Raw genomic sequence first — 22,411 nt, 5'->3', positions numbered from 1 at the left:
GCGTCATAGTAACGCTGCAGCGCCCGTGTGGCCGGCTATGCGTCAAAATATTTGCGTTGCGACGACGCAACGCAACGCAACGCGCCGTGTGGACACGCTCTAAACGTGGAACTATGTGCACACTTACCAATTGTAAGTCATTAAACGATACATTAGAATAATTATAGTCATCTTATTTTATGTACCACTTCAAGACGGCGTAATCACTAAGTATACATTCAATAAACCTGTATGGATGACAACCGACCATAGATAAGTTAAAATGTTAAACAGTTACATTTATTTTCTCTCTGTTACACTACAATATTTTTGTCTGTTAAGTACTGAAACATAAGACCACAAACAAACAATATTGCTACGGAAATTTAAATGATGTAATGGAGACATCTACAAAATTTTTGATTTTGAAAAGAAAGTGTTCTTATGATTGTATATGGTGAAAATAGTGCCTTCAGTTGAATTTTATCGTTTATTTCGTGGGACTTACCAAGCGACGAGGCATGCCGGCAGAGATAGAATGCTGTACAATATGAAATTCAACCCCACTTATTTGGATTGGAATTTTTTAAACTTTGTACGGTATGTCAATCATAAAAGAAATTATTAAGAAAATGTATCCCTGTTTGTTTGTATCTAGTGATTTTAATCACTGCGATCAGGTTGATTTAAATGACTTACCCCCGACAGAAATTATAAATGGCTTTTACATACCAGGATCACGCAAAAAACTTAGTTTTCTCCGAACAATGGTTTCAAAAAGAGCGGCTGAAGTAGCAATCGAACTTAAAAAACTTTCCTGGAAGTTGGTTGTCCTCATAAACTACTAATTGACATTGGACAAGAGTTTAATGCTGCAATCATTCAAGAATTAACTTCTTTGTGTATTTATTTCTCAAAATTAATTCCTTAAGAATTATTTTTGATGTCATTTCTAATATACTACTACCATTTCGGAAACAAATGGCGCTGTGAGGCAAATTTTATCCATAAGACAGCCAACTGGAACTTCTCAAGACGAGCTAATGGATTTACTAAAGAAAGAATGGACGAATTTTACGACAATCTTGAAAGAATCCAGACTGATAAGTTTTTCCCTGCTGCACGCATATTCAACGTTGATGAGAGTGGTCTCTCTATAGTCCAGAGTAAAATACCATTAATTATAGCCCGAAAAGGAAAAAAAACAAATCGGAGCAACGACGCCAGCCGAAAGAGGGTCCTTAATAACTATTGTCATTTGTAGGAACCCTGCGGAAATATTTGTACCTCCAATGATAATTTTCCCGCGTAAAAATATGTCTAATGTTTTAATGAGATTAGCTCCAGTTGATTCTATAGGAACAGTACAGCCATCGGGATGGTTCCAAACTCACTTATTTACAGAATGGTTTCAACACTTCGTAGCATACGTAAAACTAACAGAGGCATCCCCAGTGCTCTTGATTCTCGATGGCCATTACAGTCACACCAAGAAAATAGAGTTAATAGATCTAGCAAAACAACATTATGTGACGATCGGGTCACTACCACCTCATTGTACGCATAAAATTCAATCACTCAGTTCGAAGAAGTTCGGGTGTTTCTCAGAGAAACTAATAGACCTTTAACACCATATGATGTCGTGGAGCTATTCGGAAAAACCTATATCAAGTGCCCGACTGTAGAAAGTGTTGCTAATGGTTTCAGAGTTGGTGGCATATATCCGTTTAATGGAAATATATTTACTGAAAACCGATTACATTTCCGATGCTGCAAAGAAAGAAAATAACGAAAACGCAAGAGGACAACAACAAAAACGACAAAGAAAAGAGACATAACAGAGAGTGACTCATCAGACACGATTCCTGGGTATAACACAGACTCTTCCGACGATGTAGCAACGAGAGATGAGACCACTGTCCCTACTAACGAAGACGCCGAATTTTTTTTCTGTAACGGAAAATACAGCGAGGATAAAAGGGGTGAAGAATGCAATGCTTAATGTGCCAATTGTGGGTTCACGGTGCTTGTAGTGGTTATGAATCTGGTGTGTATATGTGATTACTGCAAGAATAGTAACTAAGGGCTGACTTTTCAATACTAAGATAAATTACCAGATAACTATCGAGAGAATAAAATAAACTTACTGTTTATCTAACGATTAAAAGTTTTGAATTTTTCAATGTCAAATCAACAAAGAAAAGGAGCATAGGACAAAAATGGCCGGTACATTTAATTCTACATCAGATGGAGCTACCTTTTGATCAGCGAAAAGCTTAAGACAAAAATACGAAAGTATGAAAGAAATTGTAAAAAAATAACTGACTTGCCACAAGCAAGAACTTTACAAAACATTTTACTTCCAGTTCTGTACAATGAGGATGAAGAGAAATTGGTGGCAATATCTACAAACTTATCTAGACTTGACGCACGTAATGATTCTGACAATATTGCAGCTATAATACATAACCAATGTGAATGTTATTGGTAACTAGCAATCACCATAAACAGAAATCTGAATGTATATAACTCTATTATATAGCTCATATTTCAATTTATTTATTTGTATTTTCAGTTACTGAAATTGAATTTCCTAAATATACAATACCACAAGTGGAGCTTGGATATGTCACACTACCAGAAAATGCTACTTCAGTACTAGATGAAACTGCTGGTATGCTTTTTCCCTAATACACATCATACATATTGAGGCCATGTGAATAGTCAATATATCATAGTGTGCCAGGTCTTGTTGATACAAGTTCTCATACTATGCTATTTCCCCCCGGGGAAGCACAGGGCAAGCTCAATAATTAACATGTAATTAAACTGGTGCTTTATTTCAGATTTCGACATGAATGAAGATTTAACATTTTGTGACTCAATTTCTTCTGAGGTATTTACCTCATTTAGCATTTGCTAAGAATGATGACAACATTGAACTAATTAATGGTAAATTCCGATTTGTTTTCTTTATTTTGTTAGTTTGAATCTAAATGTATTACTGAATTAAATTTCTGGCCAACTAGTTTGGGATTTTTGTAATGTCCATACAAAACATTCATTTGAATTTACCTGTAAATTATTGTTATACAGTATGTTTCTTGCATTTATGAATTAAATGTAGCCTAGTAACATATTTGTTTCATAGCTTTCCTAACGATGCACAAAACATGAACGAAATCGGTGCACTAATTAGGTCAAAATGTAGACTTTTAATTTTGAGCGAATATCAACGTGCTGTACAATAATTGTGTCAATGGGTCAATGTTGCCATCCCGCGCACTTCAAGTTCATTGTACCTCGTACTTGTGCGAGTTGACATTTTCATCAATTGCCTAATAATTTAAAAGTAAGGAAAGAAAGCCCTTGAATTTGGAAAACTATTTAATTCCCAATGTAGCAAGACAAGCAGAAACGATAAATTAAGAGGAGAAATTGGCAGCACTGGTTGGTAATGGCGTCCAAACGTCATCATTCGTTGCGTTAAATTTTGCGTGTGGATTTGGGTTTGAAAGCGTATAAAATTCAACTTCTGCGAGAATTGAAGCCGAATGATCTACCACAACGCGACTTTTTTTGCCCCAGTTGGCTGAGTTGAACTTGGTTGACATGTGGTTTCATCAAGATGGTGCCACATGCCACACAGCTAGTGAAACAAAGACATGTTGAAGGATGAATTTGGTGAGCAGCTTATCTCTCGAAATGGGCCTGTGAGTTGGCCGCCAAGATTATGTGATTTAACGCTTCTTGATTATTACTTGTGGGGTTATGTAGTCGTTAGTCTATGTGGACAAGCCGAACACGATTGAAGCCTTACAGGATAACATAACACGCGTAATTCGTGGAATACAGGGCGAAATGCTCGAAAAAGTGACGCAAAATTGGACCTTCCGAATGGAACATTTGAAACGGAGTCGCGGACAACATTTACATGAAGTTATCTTTAAAACGTAAATGGCAAAGACCAATTTATCTATTTCAATAAAAATTTTGAATATATCATGCAAATTGATTGTTTGGTTCGATTTAAAAAAAAACTATGCTTAAAAAATCACCCATTATTTTAACGCCAAGAACAGACCAACAACAACTACTAGGGGTTTTACTGAAATTCACAGCCTCCAAGGAATTGTGTACTCAGTTTTTTTTTTCTTTTATGAAAATAAGCGACGAAGCGAGCAGGACGTTCAGCTGATGGTTATTAATACGCCCTGCCCATTACAATGCAGTGCCGCTCAGGATTCTTGAAAAACCCCAAATATTCTGAGCGGCACTACAAATGCGCTCGTCTCGTTGAGACATAAGATGTTAAGTATCATTTGCCCAGTAATTTCACTAGCTACGGCGTTGTTAAGTTGACATTGGAAATAGACCACAATGAGATGCTTGTTTAAGAGGAGCTAGTAAATGTTATTCACGATTGTGTGGAGTTGAATAAAGGTCATTCAGAAATCATCCATCCTTGAAAAGGAGTTATGTGAAGCTCATAAACAAATTACACTCTTGGAAGAAGCCTCGCAACGCTCAGGTACACTGAAAACTCATAACTAATAATATAATAAATTAAAAATACAAATATTTTATTTTGTCTCAAAAGAAACCGTATTAAACAAAAACCATGTACAAGTTATAATAGAATTAATAACAGTTGAGACCCAGCCACAATTTTCATGTGTTATTCCACACTGTTGCGGCTTAAGAACAATCCCTGATAATCGTCCTGAAAACCATAAACATTACTTTTCAAACTCTCCCTCCTCCTTATGCACAACCGTGATGTGCGCCATCTGGCGATAAGTCATTGTGCACACAATAGTTCGGTGAAAAGAACAACTGTGGAACACCTCCAAACGATTCAAGCAAGACAAGTCATTTTGCACACAATAATTTGGTCAAAAGACCTATTGTGGAACAACTCCAAACGATTCAAGCAAGATAAGTCATTGTGCACACAATAATTTGGTAAAAAGGCCAATTGTGGAACAACTCCAAACGATTCAGCAAGATAAGTCATTGTGCACACAATATTTCGTTGAAAAAACCAATTGTGGAACAACTCCAAACGATTCAGCAAGATAAGTCATTGTGCACACAATAATTTGGTAAAAAGGCCAATTGTGGAACAACTCCAAACGATTCAGCAAGATAAGTCATTGTGCACACAATATTTCGTTGAAAAAACCAATTGTGGAACAACTCCAAACGATTCAGCAAGATAAGTCATTGTGCACACAATAATTAGATGAAAACACCAATTGTGGAACAACTCCAAACGATTCAGGAAGACAAGTTATTGTGAACACAATAATTCGGTGAAAATACCACTTGTGGAACAACTCCAAACGATTCAGCAAGATAAGTCATGGAGCACACAATAATTCGGTTAAAGACCAATTGTGGAAACAACTCCAAACGTTTTTTCAGCAACATAACGAATTGGTTGCAGTATTCACGACCGCTTTGGACCGCATGCCGTCTGATAATCACAAAATTGTCGTCAAAGTTGATAAGACGCCTTCCGGACAACACGCGAGACTATTTAATGCGCCAATAAAAGACGAAGTCGCTTTTGTCGTTTTGGGTGAAAATTTAGAACCGATATATTGTTTTACATCGGCGTAGCAATCAACTGCAGCGTGCGTCCGAAACACATCGATCATATCATATATATCGATAGATCATATTATCAATTATTCTTCTCGATGCACTACAATATCTTATTTCGACAAGGTGAAGATGGGATGGGAGGATTTATCATCTTCATTTACAAGTTCCGAAACTTACAAGAAAAGTTAGTTCAATAACTTATTATTCATTCAGACTGATGGTTCGGGAAAATGAGGACAATCATATCTTAAAATATCGGCGTCTCTTCCACCAATATGAATATGTACGTGAAAGTTGAAACTGAGCGATTGACAGTTATCAGATTGAACCAGGCAAAACTGCGTTCCGAAGAATACATTAATCTACGGGAACTCATCAATGCTGATGGAAATACATAGAATGAAGGTAGAACAATTATTCTTCCAGCAACATTCGTCGGAAGTCCGCGACATACGCATGAATACGTTCAGGATGCTAGGTCGTATGTACGTCGGTATGGCACAACAGATTTGTTTATAACGTTCACATGCAATCCACAGTGGACAGAAATTCGACAATAAGTATTTCTTGGCCAAAATCCAAATTCTCCGTGTATGGTTGATGGAAAATGTTCAAAACGCTTTAAAAAACAATTAATAGTAGAAACTATTATAGTGGAAATGATGATCATTCACTTTATCGCCGCTGATCCAATGATGACAATGGGAGGTCAACAATAGTCAAAAAGTCAGCTGGGAATTGAAGTTGATAATCGTTTTGTTTTAACAAAACATTCAAAGCTCACATAAATGTCGAAAACTGCCATTCCGTAAAATCGATAAAATATATCTGCAAGTACGTGAACAATGCTAGTGTTGGCTGTGTTCGGAGTTGCTACTAAAAATTCAAATGATGAGATCACTCATTTTCAAATAGGACGCTATGTCAGTAGTAACAAAGTGATGTGGCGTATTTTTTCGTTTCCAATACATGGAAGACACCTCACTATAGTTCACTTGGCCTTACATCTGTAAAATGTTCAAAGGGTGTACTTTACAATGGAAAACGTATTACAAAGAGTTGAGGAGCCGCCATCGACGACATTGACCAGCTTCTTTGAAATGTGCCAGAGAGATGACTTTGCTAAAACACTGCTTTATTCCGAAATACCTTCATACTATATCTGGAATCAATCGTTAAAGAAATTTCAACAACGGAAACAAGGAAAACTAGTTGCAGGTTATCCTTAAGTATTTTCCACCGATGGACTAAGACGTCTTTACACAGTACATCCCAGCCAAGACGAGTATTTTTATTTGCGTTTACTGTTAGTCAATGTTCGTGGCCTAACATCATTCCAACATCTGCGAACTGTTGATGGTCTATTGTGCGGCACATACAGAGAAGCCTGTCAACGTTTGGGATTGCTAGAGAATGACAGTCATATGGACCACACTCGTGAAGATGCTGTAATTTCGTCAAATGCTAAACAAATATGAACATTATTTTCCATAATTTTGTCTAAATGCTTCCCATTAACACCGATTGATTTATGAAACAAATATAAAGATCACATGGCCGAAGATATGACACCAAATGCAAATTTGCAAATTAACTTAGAAATGAACAATGAAGCATTAATTTTTATAAAAAATATGTGCTTGATGCTTACCAACAAAGGATTAAAACAATTAGAAATGACAACGCCCAATCTTCCAATGCACGACGCATTTAATTTAAAGTTGAGACGCGAAAACCAATACGATTCCGAGGCATTAAAAGAAACTGTTCCAAGAAACGTTTCCCTATTAAATAAGCAACAAAATTATGCCTACGAAACGCTAATGAAAATAGTGAACGATGGACCTGGAGGATTTTTTTCTTAGATGCGGTGGGACTGGGAAAACGTTTTTAATATCATTGATTTTGGCAACGATTCGATCGCAAAATGGTATCGCACGTGCACTTGCTTCATCAGGTATTGCAGCTACGTTGTTGGATGGCGGTCGAACAGCTCGTTCAGCACTCAAGTTGTCATTGAATATGCAAATAAATGAAACACCAACCAAAGTGTTGCAGCAGAGCAATAGTTTGGGATGAGTGCACAATGGTATACAAAAAATCATTAATCATCATTGTAATGATTTTATTGGCAGGTGATTTTCGCGAAACACTCCCAGTAATACCATGATCAACGCCAGCTGACTAACTTAACGCATGTTTAAAATCATTCATTTTATGGAAAGGCGTTAAAACGCTTAAATTAAAAAGCAACATGCAAGTCGAATTGCAGAACAATCAATCTGGAGAAGGTTTTTTGCAAACAATCGCTTGATACTAGTAATGGCAAAATACCTGTTGACTCATCTGGATACATCATATTTCCTACAAATTTTTGTCACTTTATTGAAACTAAGACCAAACTCATTGAACGAGAAGGTTTTCCCAAACATTGCAAAAATTTACAAAGAACATGTATGGTTGAGGGAAAGAGTTTTATTGGCTGCAAAAACGTTGATGTACAGGAAATAAATTTTCGAATTCAAAACAAAATACCTGGCGAATGAATGACATACAAATCGATTGATTATGTTACTCACAAAGACCAACTATATCCATCGTAGTTGGATTACCACCCCATAGTCTGTAATTTAAAATTATAAGCCACAACATATTTCATGTGGATACTTTGACATAGAAGTGTAATACATATTATGTACTCATATCCACCTGAAAAAGTAAATATATTTAAGCATATATAATATATGAATAACATACTCATTATCATATTTGTAGCTCATATAATAAGCCACAAACATGATGCCTAGAAAAAAGATAGTTCCAAAGCCTGGTACCTGCAGATATGGCTCAAATAACTACATCAGCTGAACATACTGCTTGTCTCATCCCATATTGTCATAAAAAAATATATATAATAGTTAAAATTTCAAATGCCAGATATTGTTGGTAAGAGTGTGTCAGTGGTGGAAGTTGAGCAATTGTACATAATAAAGCTGAAGCCAAGAATAAGAATCCAAAACAGACTATGAATCTTATTTGAGTTCTGTTGAAGAGTCTAAGTAACCTAGAAAAAGGGGTCATCCTCAAGTGTCGAAAAAAAGGAAGAAGATCAAAAGTCAAGACAAAGACACCAAGAACATTTCAGAGGAAATAAATAATGTAGAAGATAAGGCAAAGAATACAGAATTGAAAACAGACAACAAAAAAAAAAGATAGTGATGGTGAACACATGATTCAAATAACACCATCTGAGTCAAAAACAAAGGACACAGAATTTAAATCTAGGCAGAGCCCGGATAAGGGAAATGAGTGTGACATTGCAATAGAAATAGATCAAATTTAAATGTGTCTTCTTAATTTGATGATATGGCAATGGTCTTAGAAATAGGAAATGTAGTTTATATAATAACAAGAAAATTTAATATTAAATGAGACTGAAAACAGAAGGTGAAACCCACATCAGTCAGCAACACTCTGAAATTTGCTACTATTCTGCCTAAAACCACAATAATATTAAGAGATAAGGATGTTTGTTACCAGGGACAGTCATATTGTCCTTAACTCCATATAAAGTAGTTGTGACTATGGTCAAGTCAATAGGTGGTGGATGGAAGTGGCCATATAAAAAAAGAGATGGCCAACATTAAGTTGAATGACAAAGTATCAATAATTGTGGATACAACCATAATCAAAATCAAATATGGAATTTATAATTTGTAAAACGACTTGCTCAATATGGATTGTGGAGAATAGACGATGCAGGCTTTGGCTTACCCCTATGCAGCCTTCGGCTTGACACTTCATTCTGATAAATATTAAAGCTTGTTCCAAAAAAGTTCCAATGTGGATTTTAATTTTTGGTAACCAAAGAGTTAAAATATAGTAATAAAATTTTATGGTTGACTTTGACTTAAAATAATTAATATTAATCTTGAATCTATAAAATATAAAAATATAAGATTCCTGTATCAAAGCTGATCTGTTGTGTCGTTTAGCTAAGATGTCGCTGTAAGTTTAAGTACTAAGGTAGCTGGTAGTCTATGGCAGGGGTGGGACAATTGTAGTGCCATCTGATAGATGGCCCCAAAATTAAAGCTTTGTCAGCTGTCACTCAAACATAAAAGACATGGGATTAAAAGCAGAACAAAATCAAATTGTCAATGCACATTTCTAGGCTAAATTTTGACAGATTTTTATCAGCAATTGAGTTTTCCTTTATATTCTTTCTGAATATTTTATTCGAAATAGGATATAATATCACTTACAGAAAGTTTTTTCTTAAAATTATTGATATTTATGGACATACATATACAAAATTTTGATGTATTTCATGGGTGTAATTTTAAAATCTTGGGCCCATAAAATGTTATTGATTGAAAATCCAACATTTGATCTTGAACTTAATGTCATGTTTTCATATAATATAGTCTTCATAATTTCATTTCATTTACATAAGATTTTACAAATCACAATAAAATCTCCGCTTCTCTGTGGCATACAAATAATAAATAATCATTAATCTATTATTATGTTTAATTTTTACAGAGCCATATGTGAGCAACAATATTTTAGAAAAAGCATCAACTTCAACAACATTCCTACCTGTAGCTGCAGGTAAAATTCACATATTTTTTTTAAATATGTTATTATGAATAATAATAAATATATAAATTAATGATTATATTTTGTTTTGAACACATACCAAAAGATTATATAATATTATATATTTCTATCTATTATACACAACTAAACCATAAATAAAAACAAAATTTTATGATTTTAAATTTTGTGAGTAGTGTAGGTATGTCTTTTTTTCTATAATGGTTTTGTTTGACAGCTTATTTCAACCTTGTGATTTAATTTGAGCTCTAGAATCTTAAGAAATGCTGCCCTGGTTCTACATTTTCTGAGTGCTACTTCATTATGATTTGATTTTTGGTTTTATTTTTATTTTTCTCCATTATCGTCTGATTGAAATTGACGATTGAAATGATTTGAAAAGTATAGTTAAAATTCACTCCGACAAAGTGGGCAACAAACTACATAAGTATTATTTCCAATTTCAGATGCATCTGAACAATTTACTCCAGCAAGGTGCATGATGCTGGAACATAATTATAGTTTTATTAGCAAGCGTAAAGGAACAGCTGGAAAAGGTATTAATATTATTATAGTATGTGAAATGGGAAAGATTTTGATTTCTTTTGAAAATATTGTTTTTATGCTTTTTTATCCAAAAAGTGCTGAATAAATTTGTATGAAATTTGGCATAGTTTATGATCTTTTGTCTAGGTGGGCAAAGTAGTTCCCTCATAGTCCCGGAGCTGGGGACAAAAATCAGCAAAATTCTTGTAATGGCCCGTCATTTATTTTGTAGTATGTGAGTCAAAGTTAGGGAGTAGCATACCTGACAATGGCGGGCTTTGATGTAATATTACAACACTCATAAGAAATTAAACATAATAAGAAATTCGAAAGGTCTTTATTTCACAAATATATATATAGACTTTAACTGAATCCCTTTTCATATTGTCCATTTATTTAATACCATATAATACATATATTATACTATACAATTTGTAAATTAAACATTCTTTCACAGATCTAATGGCTCCACAGTGCACAAAGATCAAGCATCTTCAAGCAGAAATATCGCGCTTGCGAAAAGAAGGACAATCTTTCAAAGCAAGGTTAAAAGGTGGTGCAGATCGATCAATCGAATTTTGTCCGGAAAATTAACATATTGGGTGAAGACGAAAACAGCCCAACAATATTATGATAAACATAAACATTATAAAAATAAAAAGTAATATGCAAACATTGCTTTCTATTTCTCTCACCCAATAACTTCAATTACTCATACCAACACTACTAAATCCTATCCTTTATGTTCTATGTTGTGGCAAAATTAAATAACTAACTCTACGCGCAATTTCAACATGGTAAAAAATTGCAATAACTACATTAAAAAGTAGAGTTAGTTATTTAATTGCGTCACAACATTAAAAATGAATTTCATAATTTCGAGCTAATATTATATTATAGTTATTTTCGGGGCCAATATTCAGATGGCGCTAGTTTTCAAATAGACAGCTCATAATGCGTAGAGAGGACTCTCTTTTCCCTATATATTATTATACTCTTTGGTGTATGGTTTACGGCTTTACGCGTTTATGTTGATTTTTGAGACAGTTGATTGTTGTTTTGAATTTTGGAATAATCTAAAATATTGTATGATAGTTTGTTTTGGTCAAAGCTGTTGGTCTAGACTCTAGATCGTCGTTGGTATTGCTCTAAATAAAGAAAATCATAATTGAAATTGCTGTATACTGTTACTGTATAGTGACGGATTTGTATGGATTCTGGAACGCCATGTATTGATACGGCAGTTATTGGCAAAGAGTTTTCTCTTGTTTTTGTCGAACTGTTCAATGATTGAAGTTTATCAGAATGTACAACCTATGGTGGTTGTACAATCCGATAATTTCCTGGTGATCACAGATTGGTGAATTATTCTTAATTATTAGTGGAGTGTTTGGGTAATGTTTGACTATTCTTCGTGTGTCAGTAGGATGGACGCATGATGGACGGAAGGCTTTTGAGTAAAATATTATTGATTGTGCCCCACAAATAACAAAATTGACTTTGTCTAGAGTAGATTGATCTTTCCTGCTTCAGTCGCAGAGGTATTGTACAGACTAGTTTCTATATTTCGAATGTTAGAGAGATTATAGGTCTTCAATGATATTCTTGGGTTAGTCCTTATTTGGATTTTTATATGTGTTGGAGCAGTAAAAATGAGCCTTTCTAGCACTCCCATGGTGAAGAAATATTTAGTTTCAGATTTTGATTTTTATGTTATAATCTCAAAATGTTTAAAAATTAATAAATAACATTTGAATGACACAATTTCATTAGTTTCCTAATTACTTAAATTCTGTTTATTACCACATGTCATTACTAGATTCTGTTCTGAAATCTTAATATATATAAATCTCATGTCACAATGTTTGTCCTCAATGGACTCCTAAACTAATTAACGGATTTTAATGGTGATTACTTCATGGAGTGCAGTTTGGTCCAACTTGAGAGGTAGGGTAGTTTTTATTTCAATTTGGGACCCATAAATATTTTTATTTTCAATATTTGTTTTGTATGGACATATTTTCTATGAGAGAATTTAGTGACACGCGGTTTGACAGTTCCGCTGTGAAACAATTTCATTCTAACAACAGGGAGCATATTTACGAAATAATTTTTGATATTTTGAAATATAAAACAGTTGTTTTTTTACTATCTACAGAACAATGTCTGTCGGGGCAGCTAGTAGTACTGTAAATATTTGTTGTTTCATGGCCTGAGGCCGGGCTCATATACTTAATGTAGTTATGTTCAAACATAACCTAACCTACCTTAAGTTTCTGGTAAAGAATTTGGTTTCCAGATTAGTTTTGGCTACCAAGCTAAAACTAATCTGGAAACCAGGTATACCAATACCTGTTATCTTTCATCTCATCTAGATTCTCTTATCTGTTCTGTAAATTCTGCTTGTTGCCAGGCTCATGTGTTAATGTTCAAACTTAACCAAACCTACCTATAATTTCTGGGAAAAGATTTTATATGTCAAACTTAAATTATATAGGGATCGAGCATTCTTGGTGATAATAAAACTAAATTTTATTAAGATCAGAGGTCGGCAACTTTTTGGCAGGCAAGGGCCACAAGTTGGCAAAATAAACTTCCCACAGAAAAAAATTAAAATGCTATTGAAAATTGTTAAAACAAACTTAATTTAATTCCTACACATAATACCTACTTACATTGTGATTTTACGGTTGGGCTTTATAGCTAGAAAAATAACCACTATAAATCATTGAAATCATGAAAACTACAAAGTACCTACTAAATTGGAAACAAATACAAAGTTCAGTGTGATGTCTGAGGTTGTATTTGGGAGGCTATTTCTTGTATGTTTGCAGTCATATTTGTAGTTGCAATTTATAGAATGGCTTTCAAATGCCCATCTGTGAGACGAGAAGCATATTAATTATTTTTTCTATAATTGACAATTGAAAAAGTTTGTTCGCATAAATAAGTGCTACCAAAAACTGTAATGAACTGCTGAGCAAACCTTTTCAATTCGTTAAAATCAGATTGCAGGCTGCCATAAAATTTAAAAAGATCATTGATGTCATAAAAAGAGCTTTTGAGAGCATCAGCATTTGATTGGAGATCAATCATGTTCATTTGTAAATCATTCGGTACATCTTCAATATCACACAAAAAAGGGTTTGCAAATATCTTCAGTTTGCTCGAAACTTTCTCAGAACCATCAAATCTGTCGCTGAATTGAGTTTGCAGTTGTAACAAAATATCTCTCATTTTATCATTTTTCCAATGAAAATTAATTTCAGCTTCCTCAGCAGCCTTTTTACAATTCGGAAAATGATCTAATAATGTTTTTTCATCAATGTGTTTTATAAAGAGTTTGTTTTTGATTTGGAATGCCTTTACGTCTGTCAAAAATCCAAGGTCTATTAACTATTGAGTATCTGTTAGCTCTCGAACAGGTTTTCCCTTTTCATTCATAAAAGTGTTGATTTCTTTTCTGAGATCAAAAAATCTTTTCAGTACTGCAACCTCTACTTAACCATCTCAATTCAGAATACTAAATAACACCTCGTTGATCTACTTCCGTATCTGACAGAAACTGCTGGAATTGACAATGAGTCAACTAGAGATGGGTCGTCGACGATTTTTTCGTAAACTAAACGAGACTATTCATCGTCGATCGTCGACTAGTCGATAAACCAGTTGAATTCGTCGACTAGTTGATTTTGTGAACTTATTAACTAACAGTCTATTTAGGCGATGCGTCAACGATAAACCGGGTCGACGAGTAAACTAGATATAGTTCTATAACGAACTTAGTCATAATTATTCGGCGTAATATTTTTTGTTTTTTTTTTTTTTTTAATTATACACGAATGATCTCCCCTTCATACTTTTCCAGGCTTAGGACTGGCTGAATATGTATGAATTCGTATTCAGGCGTATTTAGAAGATCAACTGATTTTATTTACATAATTTTGATATAGATCCAATATTTACATGTTTTTTTATTTTAAGTCTGAATCACTTATTTACATATTTATTTCTTTGAATACTCTCTAAATCTCTCCTCATTACTATTCACATTTAGGAACATAATCTGTGCCACTTTGCTCGTGGTCAGCCTCGTTCGCCTTTCAGACAAAATTGATCCAGTTTTTGTGAACATCCGCTCGCAAGGAACGGATGTTGCCACTATATTGCAACGCTACTTTTTTTAAATTAGGGTAAACGTATTGGAGTTTCTTCCACCACTCTAAGGGGTATGTAAAATTTCCTTTTGAGTCCTTTCTTGCTAGCAGCTCATCTGACAAATACATGTCCACTTCCTTGACAGCCCTTGAAAGCGGTGTTCCTGGAGTGTTATTTACTGCAATAATTTTATCAAAAATATTCCACGGACTATAGGCATCCTTAATATTACTAGTAGCTGGATGATCGGTGACGGTGGTGAGCGCTGCAGTATTTTCTGACTCTGCAATAAGTGCTGCAACTAATTTGCGCACTTTTTCTTTTGTTTTTGTCGCCTCATTTTGATCTGAAAATCCCTGCATTTTGAAACGTGGGTCCATAAATGTGGCAAGAGAAAAGGTGCCACTTTGCTCAATCGACTTAAATCGTTCTTTCAGACCCGTTTTCAGTAGCAAAATGGTGTCAGTCGCCTCTGGTAATAAGTCTGTTCTCTCTAAAAGTTTTTGGCATGCTTCGATCAGACATCGTGTGACTACTATTACAGAACTACCAGTTAAGTATTTATCACCGCTCATGGAGCTCGTTATCTCTTCAAAAGGTCGCAGAATTTGACACAACTGAGCATATAAAATCCAATCTTCTGAAGTGATTGTCGGTAATGATCTATCCACGAAACCCAAAATAGACCGAATTGCTTCTTCCAGGTCAATAAATCGTTTCAACATATAATAAATCGAGTTCCAACGAGTTTCGACACATTGGATTAGTCGCAGTTCCTCTTGTTCTGTTTTTTTTAGCCTTTCAGAAGATGGCAAGCTTTTTTTTACATGAGTAACTATACGCTTTACTTTTTCGATTTTTAGCTTTACTACTTCAAGGGCATTTTCTACTACCAAATTCAAGGTGTGCGCATAGCAACCGAAATGCCTCCATCCCAATCTATCCTTCACCGCTTTGACAATATTAGCGGCATTGTCAGTTACCATGAAGTTGACTTTACTTTTCAAACCATATTTGTCAACAAGTACCTCTAAATCTGCTGCGATATTCTCAGCGGTGTGATGTCCCAGGAATTGGTAACATCCTAGTAATACTGTTTTTAACTCCAGGTCAGTCGTTACGTAGTGTCCAGTAAGATATGAAGCTCTCGGTTTTCATGGAGGTCCACATGTTAGCGGTCAGACATGTGCTAGGCACTTCTGTAAACAGCCGAGTTGTTACAGTTTCTTCTAATTTGCAATAGGCCTCTTGCATGATTGAATTTGACAATGTTTTTCGAGTGGGTAATTGATAACCGGGAATCCAACGGCAGAATTTTTTAAAAGCTCTTTCTTCTACTATTGAAAAAGGATGAAAACTATCCGTGCATAGATCTAACAAATCTAAATTAATTTGTCTTTTTTGTTCTATGCTAATTTTTTTTATTTACAAAATAGGTATTCATTACCCTTTGCCGCTTGCCAGTTCCGCTTGTTTCTGGAACGGCGACATTCTGGCTGGTGCTTGGACCTGCTATGCTGGGAGTCGGATTCACTAGTTGAACATCAGTCCCCGCTACTGCAGCATTATTAACTTGTTCGCTGCTTCTCGTACCAGTCGCTGGCGACAGGGAGGCAAATATGGAGAAATGCTTCCGTTTTAAATGGCTTTTTAAATTAGCCGTCGTCCACTTATACGTTAGCTTTTCCTTACACGTGGCCTTCCCAGTACCACCAGCGTCTTTTTCAAAATGATACCACAGTTCACTCCGTCCCGACATTGTTCTAGCAGTATTAAAAGTATTATATAGACCAAGTTTAATAATTAATTAATTAATACAGTCGCATTTACCACACATTTACTACCTACTAAAACTACTATGGTACATAATATTTACAGTTAATGTTTAATTACCTAAACAAAACAAAATATTTTACGCAAAGAACTTCTGACCTTGAGCGAAATTCGTCACGAACTAACTAAATCGAAATAATAATAAATCAGTTTACTTCGTTTGCGCTGAGTAGCTTTGCAACTGTCGCTTTCATACATGTAAATATATGTAATTGCTATCCTTTTCCTTCAATCAAAAGAATAATATTAAGAAGCGTTTAACTCACCCTAAATGTTTATTTAAATATGAATACAGTGCACGTGACTTTAAAGTTCAGATTCAATTGACCTTCGCGTCCCGTTGACCTATCTCTGGATCCCTGCAACGAAGTGTACGACTATGTTAACTCAAACAAACATCGTTTCGTCTCGTCGCGCTTGTTGAAATAACGTCTCGACTCTCGACTATATATATAGGCGTCTACGATTTCAACTAGTTTATCGAAGAACCGTTTACCGTCGAAGCGTCGAATGTCAATCGACGGTCGATTCACCTAGTCCGTTGATTAAACGCCCATCGCTAGAGTCAACCCATTTTTTCTGATGTAGTTTACAGTCGATTCTAAGATGTCCATTACTTCTTTCCATGATACAACTTTGGAACATAACACTTCTTGGTGGATAATGCACTAAAAACATAATGGGATGTCACATCCTATCTCTGCCAGTTTCGTTTTAATTCTACCTACCAAACCCTTATTTTGTCCACTCAAATTCCAGCCTCTGTCAGTTGTTACACTTACCGATTTTTCCCATGGTAATTGCATTAATACTAGCGCCTGTTCTAAGTTACAAAACAAATCTTCCCCCGTAGTCGTTCCCTGCAAACTACATAACTGTAATTGCTTCTCATAGTCAAGTTCTTATCGATTCCGCGAACAAATATTAAAAACTGGGCAGTATCTGATATGTTACTTTCATCGGTAGCTATAGAGAACCATTTAAATTGTTGTGCTTTTTCCCGGAGTTGCTGACATAAATTGTCTCCCAAATCTTCAGTTCGCCGGGTACACGTTCTTGCAGATATATTTGCAAATTTCTTTTTTTGATCTGGGTACACCTCCTCAGCTATTACTAAGGCACATTGTTTTACTAGTTCACTGTCGGTAAACGGTCGGCCAGACTTCGCAAGTATCTCCGGTACCCTTAAACTTGCACATATACTGGATTCGTTACTTTGAACGTGAACCTTAAAACTTTTTGTTGGTTCTTTCCTGAAGATTTGATTTGATTTTTTATTTTTATTGTTATATTATTTTTGTATGGTAATGGTTTTTTGACATAAGCATAGCGGTTTGCCATTGCAATTAATAAAAATGTATAAATCTGTCCATGCATCGTTAAATACCCTATTTTCTTCTATAACCTTCCTTTTTGAAGATGCGATGTTGGAGGTTCGGGTATTGAAATGATTATAGTCTGACTGCGATAATAAGCCCCTTTATTATGCTATGCAACTACTTATATACTAGTTGGAGAGATGAGTGTGTGTATAGGTGTATAAAGGTGTTACACACACTACACCTCTCCCCTAAAAAGAAAAAAAAATTTACTACATATATTTTTTATACATATTTGTTAAATTTATAGTATCATTCCGTTAGATATAAAATCAAGAAAATACTTCAACATAGTTACTGAAATAATTCAAATAGGTGTTAAAACGTACACTAATTTACAAGTAATTTTCAGTTAGTGACAAAAAAACGAATTTAATTATTTAAAGTTACAATTCCAGATGGGTACTTCTTGAAACTTTTAAATGATTCATTACCAAAACTTGTTAAAGAAAACTATATGATTAACTACACAATACCTAATTGAAACGATACATTTATAAAAATTGTTTATGTTTCTTACTAACAAAAGAAAACATAATTAAACATGCAAGTTATACATTTCTGACATTTGAAATCTAAAAAAATACAGCATAATTATTCACTAAACACATGTTTCCAATTAACAACAAAATAAAATAAAACATCAAAGGTTGCTGATAGCTTTTGCTAAAAAAATATTGACTCACAACATCGAGATAATAATATGATGAATATACAAAATCAGTAAAATAGTTTTGAAATTTTTTTAAAATTACATAGGTATATGTTTATTATTACATTACTGTAAACATTGCTTTCGAATAAAAAATTCACATTTGTATTCATTGATCTAAATAGAAATTATATAAATTAAAATACTAGTCATACATTAAATCGTCGTTGCAAAGATAAAAACTCTCATGTGAAATTTTTTAAGTTTCCGAGAAAAATGATAAAAACTGGCTACTGAAAAAAATGGAGGGAGGTTTGTAGTTTTTTAAATGCAAATATATGTGGCATCTGTTAATGGATATTTGTGGATAAAATTAATAGTAAAAAAGGTTTTGAAAAGCCTGAAAAGTATTTTTTTAACGATTCCGCTGCACATAAGAGATTTTAGCTGCAAGATTTTGTTACATAGGAGATAGTTTGCGTTTTTTGTGTTTTCTTCTTGCAAATAAGATCTTTTAACTATTCACAAAATTAATGAAATTGAAAATGTAGTCACATAGGAGTTTTTATAAGGAAAAAAAATAAAACTAAAAAATACGGTAGCAAATCTTTTAATTTAGTAGTTTTGAAAAACGTAGTAAGTTAAATATTATGTGCCAGGAGTAAATGGAATTGAATCATAAAAAGGATGATAATCCTTATCCATGACAGCTTTTAGCTCCTGTAAGCTTTCCTTCGCTGTGGTAAGATGGTCCATTCATCATCATGTCGCAACTTATAATGCACAGACCCATCTGGCAAACATTTAAGTCCTCTTATATCTACCACGACAGGATCTCCCTTTTTTGCCGGGACGTATTAACTTGAAGTTTGTTTTGAGTTCTTCATAATTAAGGAAGAACTCGTAATGTACTGACTTAACATCGTACGGGTGTTTTGGTCGAGCTTGCTGCATTCGATACACGTAATCACTAGGCGCATAAATGGGAGGTTTGATGTACTGTTCAATAGTTGAATGGACACTGTCCACCCCCATCATCGTATGGCCCTTTTCTAAATACAACTGCTTGATTACAATGTTTGTACTTTGAGAAAAGTCGCTCAAGGCACTGGAAAGAATACGGTTACGATTTTGATGTCCACATTCATCAGAAATCACAATGACTCGTTCAGTTTCAGGTGCTAGTTGATTAATGTAATCAATCAAACAAGCTTGAGTCAAATACAAATAATCTGGCATGAACAATTAGGTGTAAAAAAGGTTGTTTTCCCGATGGATACCGCATTTGCTCTGTGAAGAGCAAAAAGCGGCTCGCGTTCATTGGTGCGTCAGAACTCTCGAAAGATTCCACACAGGATCCTCAAATGCTGTATATAACATCATATCAGGTGACGAATCCTGGATATACGCGTACGAACCCGAAACAAAAAACCAGTCACGAGTTTGGGTGTTCGAAAATGAGTTAAAGCCAACAAAAATTGTTCGTTCACGGAGTGTTGCAAAAAAAATGGTGGCCACGTTTGTCTCCAATACCGGCCATGTTGCGACTTTTCCTCTTAAGGGACAAAGAACAGTTAATGCAGAAAGGTATGCTAGCATTTGTTTGCCACATGTCGTTTTTGAACTCCGTAAAGAGAACTGCAACCGCCGCATCATCGTCCATCACGACAATGCGAGTTCTCACACCGCGCACAGAACGAAAGAGTTTTTAGAGCAAGAAAACATAGAATTATTAGACCATCCGCCGTACAGCCCCGACCTAAGCCCTAATGGTTTCTATACTTTCCCTAAAATAAAGAATAAATTGCGTGGTCAGAGATTTTCATCACCTGAAGAAGCTGTGAACGCCTCCAAACGGGAATTTTGGAGACCCCAACTTCCGAATAGAATGGTTGCTTCAATGATTGGTTCCATCGTATGGAAAAATATGTCAAATTTCTCGGAGAATACTTCGAAAAGCAATAAATACATTTTTAAATAGTAATGTTGTGTCACTTCCTTGATTCGCGATACTTTCAGTGCACCCCTCGTACCTGGATCATTCCGTGACAGATAGCATCTCTTATTATGTAAATAATACTATAACTATTAAATCAGAATCATCTGCAGCTCTATTCTTATCTGTCTTAAAATTATTTCTTGCAAATTCAGCCTTTAATAGATGTAGTTTCCTTTGAGAATCAAGTTCATCCTTTTTGACAGATGATTCTTCAGCTTATATTTTTATTTTAAAATTATCACATTTTTGACAGGAATCAGTTCTTGGTGAATGAAAAGATAGGTTGAATTGCTGATTAAAAACTTTTCTAAACATAAAATTTGATACTTGTTCAGAAGGTGGAGTTTCTTCCTTATATAAAGAAATCAGTTTAGGCAAGCCCAAGTCAGGTGCTAAATACATTCAGTTTGTGCTCTTTTGTAGGGTATAATGTGACTCATATGTAGGAAATTTATTGATTAAGTTTTTAACAATTTGTATTTTGTTCTCTGGAGTTTTATTTGAAGGCACATGGTTTCCTCTTTGATCTGTGGGAGGTGTGGGAATTACAAAAGATAAACTCTTTTAAAACTCTAGATAATCTGCCATAACTGACACCAAATAGCTTTTTAAAAAATGTTTTGCATACAGTAACATACAAGCTATCACCTTAAGAACTTGATACACCCTTGAATTTGAACGCCTAGATTCAGCAGAAGCAGTGCATGTCTTTTTTGGCACCACTTTAATTTAAAAAAAAAGGTAAGATTTCTGCAAGATTTCAGAATTATTTGCTGAGCAGGAAGAATCTTTTCATGACCCTTATGTTGGCAATTACACTCACGAATGAATAATTAGTTTTGGTGGCACTTTGACATTACACCTTTGACATTAATATATTTCTCACCTCTTGAACGCTTTTCCTTTCTCACATTCTTCTTCCATTTGCTAGGTTGTCTCACTCTTTTTCTAGGTTTACATTGAACTGGAGTAATTTCAGAAGTTACATTATTTGGGGATTGGTTTTCGTCACCTAAAATCTCAATTAAATCAGTAGTAGATGCTGTCGAATTACGTCCAGATGGCTGGTATTCTGAACCACAGTCTTGAAATGGATCTTCTTCTGCTTGAGACCCGAAGATTTCTGTAAACAATGAAAACTCTTAGAAGACTTAATAGTCTGTTATACAAATAACAAGTCATATTGATTGCAAAACAATACAATGGATTATTGTAATACATACCTCGAAGTTCGTTATCCACATTGTTTTCTTGTTGGTCGTTTTCCATATTGTCAAATAGCCACTTATTCACAATTAATAGTAATTTACTGAACGATCAAGCAAGCACGCATGGGCGCGAAAATAATGACGTTTGTCATTCACAAACTGTCAAAAAGTAGCCTAACTAATGTCATCATGACAGTGAAGTTCTAAAGGGCTTAAACCATAATAAGATAGGCCATCTTACTTAGGCGAGTATGGCACCTCAAATTTAGATCACAGACTAAAATCCGTAACAGTGATTATGCTGCCGTCTAGTGAATATTCGTTGTATCACTTTTAGGCCACTTTGGTTCTATCAAAATGATCAATTTGAACTGTAAATAATCATAAACTCAATATTGTAAAAAAAATGAGTTACAATAATGAGCCACTATGGTTCTCATGGCATCCT

At 34.7% G+C, this 22,411-nt stretch overlaps 1 protein-coding gene across 1 annotated transcript; it reads right to left on the bottom strand.

Annotated features, from left to right (window-relative positions):
* Window positions 1-14,740: 14,740 nt before the first annotated feature.
* On the bottom strand, window positions 14,741-21,679 carry LOC126973385 (zinc finger BED domain-containing protein 6-like). The gene is made up of 3 exons (XM_050820635.1): window positions 21,642-21,679; window positions 15,072-15,708; window positions 14,741-14,908 (listed from the first exon to the last, which is right to left on the bottom strand). The coding sequence occupies exons 1-3, from the start codon at window positions 21,677-21,679 to the stop codon at window positions 14,741-14,743; spliced, it is 843 nt and encodes a 280-aa protein (XP_050676592.1).
* Between the last annotated feature and the right edge of the window lie 732 nt (window positions 21,680-22,411).

The sequence above is a fragment of the Leptidea sinapis genome, chromosome 2 (genome assembly GCF_905404315.1).
Source record: "Leptidea sinapis chromosome 2, ilLepSina1.1, whole genome shotgun sequence".
NCBI classification, from domain to species: Eukaryota; Metazoa; Arthropoda; class Insecta; order Lepidoptera; family Pieridae; genus Leptidea; species Leptidea sinapis.
The sequence above is the reverse complement of the archived record's forward strand: the minus strand, read 5'-3'. Positions and strand labels throughout refer to the sequence as shown.

Bases quoted from the DNA above. Each gene is read 5' to 3' on its own strand.
- LOC126973385 (XM_050820635.1), bottom strand. From the start codon at position 21,679: ATGGAAGAAGAATGTGAGAAAGGAAAAGCGTTCAAGAG. The intron at 15,709-21,641 runs GTGAGAAATATA...TGTAAAAAAAAG, and splicing joins AAAGGAAAAGCGTTCAAGAG to CTTGCCATCTTCTGAAAGGC. The intron at 14,909-15,071 runs GTAAATAACACT...TAAAAAAAGTAG, and splicing joins TTTTTGATAAAATTATTGCA to CGTTGCAATATAGTGGCAAC.